At 32.7% G+C, this 8099-nt stretch overlaps 1 protein-coding gene across 1 annotated transcript in view; it reads right to left on the bottom strand.

Moving 5' to 3' along the window:
- Positions 1-255: 255 nt before the first annotated feature.
- Positions 256-8099, bottom strand: part of MUC19 (mucin 19, oligomeric) — a 114713-nt gene continuing 106869 nt past the window's right edge. The window contains 8 exon segments of the mRNA XM_036867435.1: positions 256-439; positions 1142-1250; positions 1890-1925; positions 2883-2997; positions 4235-4272; positions 4616-4778; positions 4867-4898; positions 7203-7232. Of these exon segments, the coding sequence (XP_036723330.1) occupies positions 256-439; positions 1142-1250; positions 1890-1925; positions 2883-2997; positions 4235-4272; positions 4616-4778; positions 4867-4898; positions 7203-7232 (707 nt within the window).

Here is an 8099-nt window from a genome sequence, read left to right as displayed (position 1 = left end):
ATATGACTCAGTTTCTCCTTGACTTCTAGAATTCTCATTGCTACCAAATAAATACATATGTTCACTAATTGCTTGCAAAGTTGTATTTATTTTTCAGATTCAGTCAATAAAAGAACAAAAAGACTCATAATGGCCACTCACATTTTGAGTGACATACAAATGTTTAGTTATTCTCATTATTTAAGTCATTATTTTTGTTCACTTACAAAATAAATACCTGGTCTGTTACAACAGGAAAGGTAATGCTATTTACTATTAACTGACTGTTGAGGTCGTAGATTGTTGGCACATGTCTAAGCAGGAACACGTCGTGATGTGCCTGTATCTGTAAGGTATTGTACCGCCATCAGGACAGTCAAGAAAAATTTTTCTGAACTCATAGTTTTCTTCTTGGCAGCAAAGGCATAAATTTTTCAACTGAAAGTTATCATAATCATACCTTAAAAAAAGAAAATTAGGTAATAAATATTTTCAGAATGTCTTCTGAAATAAATTGACATCAATGTTCAAATTCTAATTGTCTAAGTGATTTAGCAAGTCTTCCAACAAATTTATTCTTTCCCTACACCTTGCATTTCCCCCTTTACTGTAAACTTCTGGTGTGGATTCATTATAATTGGTATGTAAGACCAAAAAAAAAAAAAAAAAAAGAAAATGAAAAATGTCCAAAATGGAGAGATTTACCATTTCATAATTAGAGCATTATGGTGCAAAAAATATAAACAAAACATTTTTTAAATATACAACTTAATACCAAATTATTCTCCATATATTAATCTACATGTAAAAGTGTACAAAAGAAAAAATATGTAATATATGTTATGTCTAAAATGTAAGCAACTTTTTAAAAAATCACTTTTAAGCAAGAGTATTTGCTTAAGTAATCTCTGTAATCACTATATGAAAATAAATACATTTGTCATAAATGTATTATGTTTGACTTATTTAGAAAACTACTTCAGAATAATTAATTACTATTTAAAATGTTTATTTTGATTTGCAGGTATTAATATTTTCATTTTAACCAGGTCCTGATCATTAGCTCTCATGTAAACATTTGTCCATGTAATGTTTTAAACGCTTAATTTTCTCCACAGTGTTCCAAAATTAATGCACAGTATACATTCAAGGAAAAACTTACCTGAGAGTCTTTTTGCATTCCCCTATGCATCTTGCCATCTCAAATTTTTTCTTGCAACCATTGTAGTTAACAGTCACATTCACGGGTGAAGATCTGCAATTAGTTTTACCTAGGATAACAGAGTCAAAAATGGTGTTCAACATTAACAATTGCTAAGTCTCAGTTTTCTTAACCATGAAATAGAGAATAATAACAACAAATACTTCACAATGTTATTGAAAGGGATTAACTGTCTCAACACCCAGAACAAGGTACCTGGTTAATACTCAATAAATGTTATTATTATTCTATGATTACTATCATAGGAGAAGAAGAAATAAAAGAAGGAGGAGGAAGGGAAGCAGGTAGAAGAAGGAAGGAAGAAAGAGGAGGGAAGGAAGAAAAGGCAGAGAGATGGTTGTTTCTGATATCCATTTTCTCATTGCTGATCATCCTTATGATCTAATACAACAATTTACAACATAACCTACTGATGTTAGGAGAGCAAACTAATTTTTTTCCATGAAAATTAAATGTTCTCCCTTGTAAACATCACTGGTTTTTACTGGGAAGAATGCTGCAACCAACATGCGTGAGAAAATATAATACTTTGTATTAATTGTTAGTTTATGCATATGGGTTAGATTACCTATTGTGTTTAAAACACAGGAGACTTTCTATTAATGATCTGCCATTTTGTTTTAAAGAAACACTAAATTTTTGTCAACAGTTTACATTTCCTCCGTGTGTGGAACTTGATTTTACTTACATGTATAGCAACAGTTATTTGAATCATAGACTCTGCCTTCCTATAGGGGTAAGAGAAAAAGAAACAGACTGAAAAACCTCTGTATTTTTCTATAAATAATATAACATTTGTTAACTTATTGAAATAGCATCCCAAAGCGGGAAATGGAACAGATAGACACGCTGATCTCAGATCCAGTCAGCACAGACGGGAGAGTATAGCAATAAAAATTAGACTATTGACACCAGATTTTTTCAACAGTAGTTAGAAAGGGGAAAACAATGTTTAAATTAAATTCTTCTTTAAAATAAAATACCAAAAAATAAAAAATTACTCCTCCCTATTTGAATTGAAAAAAATTACTTTAATAATAACATTACTACTTGACACTAAGTTTCTCACGGGCAGGATTTTCGCCTTATAAATTATCATACCCTCAAACTTATCAATGTCTCAAAGTAAAAACTCAGTAAATGTTGAAAGCCAACACTGGAGTTCTAAAATAAAACTTTAAACTATATTATCAATTATAGCTTCAGAAAGAAAAAATAGTTAAATTTAAACCTTCCTTAGTAATTTAAACTTAAGCATTCATTAATACAAAACCTTCACCATATTTTCGGGGGATAAAAATTGCGGCACAAAGAGAGATCTGAACAGTACACATTTATGTGATTATGTTAAAAAATATGTTCTTTTACAGAGAATGATTAAGCTGAATCCATGAACCTTGAAAAAAATAGTTTTTTGTTTCTTTAAAAAACAGTAACATGTTTTCTACAGTAACTCACTTCTAGACTAGCACTAGATTAAGTTTTATAGAACCTGCAAATATATATTTGATATGAAAAATATACTTGGCAATAAAAGGTGTATGACATAACTGGAATGGAATCTACAAGAGATGTATAACTATTGTCCAGGCACAAACTTTTCCAAATAAGGAAGAAGACAGGTTGCGTTTATATTTAACATGAGAAGTGAACTTTGTTGATCACTGCTTAAGAGGATGACTTACTTCTGCACACCAAGTCTGCTTTGGGCAGTCTTGTACCACCGCAACGAAACCTGTGCTGTGGCAGAAGTAGGAGACACATGGGTTGCTGGGGTCACCAAATGAAGCACCAACCTGGGAGGGAGGGAGGGGGAAAGAACAAATGAGTATTCATCTTGATTTCTTTTTCAGGTTGACAATAAAATCTGTAATTCTTTTTTCAATTTATAATGTTTAGTGAATTTCCAGAGGCACTTTCAGCTATTAGATGAATATTGAAGAAAAGGTGGATTAAAGTCTTCTACTTCCATGAATAAATCAAATGTCTTCACTGAGAGCACAGAATGTGTCAAGAGTCTCAATCCTCAAATTAAGATTCATCTATAGTAGCTCTATTATATTTTTCAAGGATTTTAAAGAAAAATCCCACAAGATATCTTCTATCTTTCTGTGTGTTCCTGTGCTTTTAAAGCTCTCTAGATTGCTTTATAATTACTTTATGTTTAAAATTCAAACATCAGTTTGGGAAATTCCATTTATATCAGGCCCTCAAACCACAATTGAACTTTCTGGTAAACTGAAATTTTATTATTTCAACTATTTTGCATATAAATTATTAGAGGTAAAACTTTTCTTTGTTCTTTAAACATCGTCGCATTTTACATTTCAAAACTGTCATAGGTTCTCAAGTCAGATAACCTTTGGAAACTAAAATTTAAGAAGCTCAGGTAGAAATGTGAGTGTAATAAATGAGTCATATCAAATTAAATTATTATTAAATTATAGGCTCTGTTTTATGTATTTCCTAACATACCACATATTTTATTTTATATTTAGATTGTTGTAATATTTAGTATCACCAGTTCAAATTTATTAATATCAGTTTGAGAATCATCTGGTTTTTATGGCTTTGTGATACTTTTCCTAGAAAGTTAAATTACTTTCCAATATGTCAAATCAGTTGTCAAATCCAGCCCTGAATATACTGTGTTGCTATATCCCTATAGTAGAGCTCTAGTCTTTGGGGTTTTCTTATTTGATCTCTGACAGTTTGGCCATCTAATCTTTTTAATTATAATTACAGTTTCACTCTGTTCATTGATTTGAACATTGTATGTCTTCTCCATTTCATGAGACCCATGGGAAATTTTGTTCAGAAGCTCCATTGCTAGGTTAATGATCAAGTATATTGCCCCCTTGGAAGCAAGTTATGGTGGATATTGCATTTGACCTTTCTTTTGTAATGAATATGGGAAAAAAATAAACAAATTCCACTCCACCATAATCTATGAGTTTTTCATATTAGCTGAAAGAGCCTGCATTTATTCATAATTATATTAATAAAAGTGTTTTAAAGTAGAAATGACCTTACCTCATAGTCGGTATTGTTAAATAAACATGTTCTTGGTTCTGAAAAATAAGTACATATTTTACCCTAAGATAAATACTATAATTTTTTTATTTACAAAACAGACATTGTATATGAGATCATATTTACCAACCAATAAGGAAACATTATAATGTTTCTTCTCATAACACCATGATCTCCTTTTAACCTACTGATTACAGTCATAACTGGGTTTCCCCTGCTCCAAAGATAGTAAGTTTTAAGAGGGCAAGTATTGATTCTGCTTTATTTATCACACCCATCAAGCATTTGACTCATATTAGTAGCTCAATAAATATCTCTTGAATGTGTGAATAAGTAAACAACTATTCAATTCAATTCAAATAATGTATTATGAGTACATACCACAGTACCCGATTTCACAGCAGGTATCATTAGCTTTGAACTTTACAAGCCTCTCTTCAGTTTTGCATGTGGGTGGAGAAGGACACTCCTTGGGTTTACAGTCTACGGTCTTTGCATTGGTACAGGTGCATCTGTGGCAATTGGCAGTCCATATGTCTCCAGGCTACAAAAACAAACCAAGTTTAGACTTCTATTTGAATACAGGAATGACAGCAAATTTGGATTAAAGTAGAGACAAACTGTGTACTTACAGACTTCTTTTCTCCCAGTGGACCATGACAAACTGTTAACATGAAATGACAAATGCTAATTAAATTCGGCAAAATATAACAGTCAATTATTTGTAGATAACCACCAGGTTGACCAATACTGAATTGGCACTAGTATTTCAGAGATACAGAATTATGAAGGATTGTAAGGTGCTTTAAGGTGGATAAATCACCTCCCCCTACTTTGAGCAAACTGTCTTTAGCAAGCATACATATATTTCCTATTTTTACAATCCTCAGAAAGGATAATTCTTGACCTCTCCTGTCAGTGGTCAACAAATCTTATGGCTACTGTTTTACTTATTGTTTCACTTTCTGACTTCTGTCTCCACAATCCTAAAAGTCACCAAGACCTCATAATTACCAGTCCCAAGTGCTCTTTCTCAGCTTTTCAAGTTCCCTACAATAGTTGACATTTTTTTACCTCTCACCTTCTTGAAAACGTTCTTCCTTCAGATTGAACACTCTGAAATTCCTGTTAGCAGCTCTTCCTCCTCCCTCTCATTTTGTCTCTATTCTTCTCACTGGTACCTTCCTCCATCTTTACAGTATCCACTGTAACATCAAGTGGATGACTCTCAAACTTCTAGTTCCTGTATAAACATCTCTTGTGAGCTACGGACCCAGATCTCCCTTGGCCTAATAAACAGCACCTCGGCAGATTTAAAAGAACCTCAGACACGTGCACAAAATGTGCACAAAATAGATTGAATCATTTTTCCCCTAAAACCAGTTTTTCATCTAAGCTGGCCACCTCCTGTTAAGGACTGAACTATGCTTTCAAATACTTAAGCTTAAAACTTAGAAGTCATCTTGATTATTTCCTTTCCATCATTTGGCATTGAACCAATTGCAAAATCTTGTATCCTTATCCTCACTTTAATCCCTTCCTTTCCTGATTTTACTTGTTACAATACTACTCCAGGATCTTAGTATCTTTTTTTTTTTAACATCTTTATTGGAGTATAATTGCTTTACAATGGTGTGTTAGTTTCTGCTTTATAACAAAGTGAATCAGTTATACATATACATATGTCCCCATGTCTCTTCCCTCTTGCATCTCCCTCCCTCCCACCCTCCCTATCCCACCACCCTAGGTGGTCACAAAGCACCGAGCTGATCTCCCTGTGCTATACGACTGCTTCCCACTAGCTCTCTATTTTACGTTTGATAGTGTATATATGTCCATGCCACTCTCTCACCTTGTCCCAGCTTACCCTTCCCCCTCCCTGTATCCTTAAGCAGGACCTTAGTATCTTTGACCTAGCAGAATCTGGTTTTTTTGGGGAAGTCTGACTCAGTCTTCTTTCTAATCCAGTCAATTGTCTGTGTCATAGGTAGAATAGTTTTCCTAAAGCCTACTTTTCATTTCATCATTGCTTCGATCAAGAACTTCTGATACCCCTTACAGTCTTGTAAACTAAATACCTTATTTTGGCGTTCTGCCTTCTGAGGTTGCCATAACATGTCTCCAATCTACCATCTCGACCTTGTCTCACTTCTTTCATTTACATACCCTGAATTAGACTACTTATTGTTCCTAAATTCCAATTCTCTAATGAAATACCCGAGAATCCTTCCAAAGTATACAATATATGTAACATGTGTGACACATAACATGTGCTTGCTATATAATACATAGGTCACATATTTCACTGTGAAATTTATTTTCAGCCTTATATGAAAATTGCTTATGTTTCTTTGAAAATCTCCCTACTCCCACTCTATCCTAAGATCAGAGAATGATTTTTTTGGTAACTTTTGCCACTTTGTACAAAGCATATCACATTGGCTTGATAATTTTAGAGGAACTCAAAGTCCTCTAAAAGTATTGAACTCTGGTTACACCTAATTTTTCTTGCTAAAATTCAGTACTCAAAAAAAGCTGGAATTATTTAGCTTAAAAAATACTATCGAGCAGCAATATTTTGATCACGGTATCATATAGTTACATGAAACAATTTATTTAGTAAACTCTATTTTGACTAAGTGACAAGATGCATTTGTTTGGTTTGGCTTTATTATTTATTTGGCTTTATTATTTATTTATTATTATTGGCTTTATTATTTATTTGGCTTTATTATTTATTTATTATTATTGGCTTTATTATTTATTTGGCTTTATTATTGTGTGTGACAAAACAAACTATCATTCACTATTTATTTGGTGAATAAAAGCTAAATTCATACACTTCAAGTTTTCCTATTCTATCACACTTCCATAGCTAGTGAGTTTCATTGGCATGACCTCTGAAATTTGATTTACAAGAAAAACCATTAATGTAGGATGATTGATTTTCAAGTGGAGGTAAGCTTACCTGGAGGCGGTGGAAGTGATACTGGACATCCTGTGTAAAAACAGACACCTCACATTAATCTCTAAAGTTACTGGAATAGGTTTGGAATAAATATAGTTTTCTAATCACTGAAAATACATGGCCACATTGCTAGTCTTACAAACAGACATATTCCCATCAATCTTCCCTTTCTACTCCTCATGGCATTTGATATTCCGCCATTAGAAAGTGTTTCCTTTAGATTTCAAATTTTAATGGGAGGAAAATATGAGAATCAAAAGGAGGAATGAGAATCAAGGTAAACTTCTCTTCAAAATTTCTCGGAAGACAGTTCTGATAAATAGGACAATAAAATATATAATCAAACAAGGAAAAGGATAACTCAGATATAGAAAAGATATGTGTTATTAGTTGCCTGGTTTTAATCCTTTAAGAATTTTTATCCTCTTTTTGTCTTACAATATTTTAATCTTGTTCTGTCTCCACTCCCACAAAATGCTTTAAACTGCTTACTTTTTTTTTTATTGAGGTTTCACTTATCACAAAGTTCGGTCAACCTAACAATCCACTCAAATATCAAATTCTATTTCCAAACTGCTAAAATTCAGATTAATATTTTTATTCTCTCTACCAAGCAGAAGGCTGAACTAGGAGTAACAGAATATTTGAGAAGAACTTGAAGTTTCTTTATGTTTGAGTAAAAGGACCCCAACAACTAATAGGTACATAAAAACAGAAAATAAATTAATTAAAGATGTGCAAGTTTGGGGCATAAAATATTTCTCTTTACTAAGGGACACTAGACTAATTCCCAATTATAAATGCTTAACAGATTACCAGAAACCAGCAACAGCAGAGAGAAATTGTGTTTAGGCATAAATATAGCAGAAAATTTTCCCTACCCAGAATTCCCAGTTC

Source organism: Balaenoptera musculus, chromosome 10 (genome assembly GCF_009873245.2).
Source record: "Balaenoptera musculus isolate JJ_BM4_2016_0621 chromosome 10, mBalMus1.pri.v3, whole genome shotgun sequence".
Classification (NCBI taxonomy): Eukaryota; Metazoa; Chordata; class Mammalia; order Artiodactyla; family Balaenopteridae; genus Balaenoptera; species Balaenoptera musculus.
This window is presented reverse-complemented; position numbering and strand designations above follow the sequence as displayed.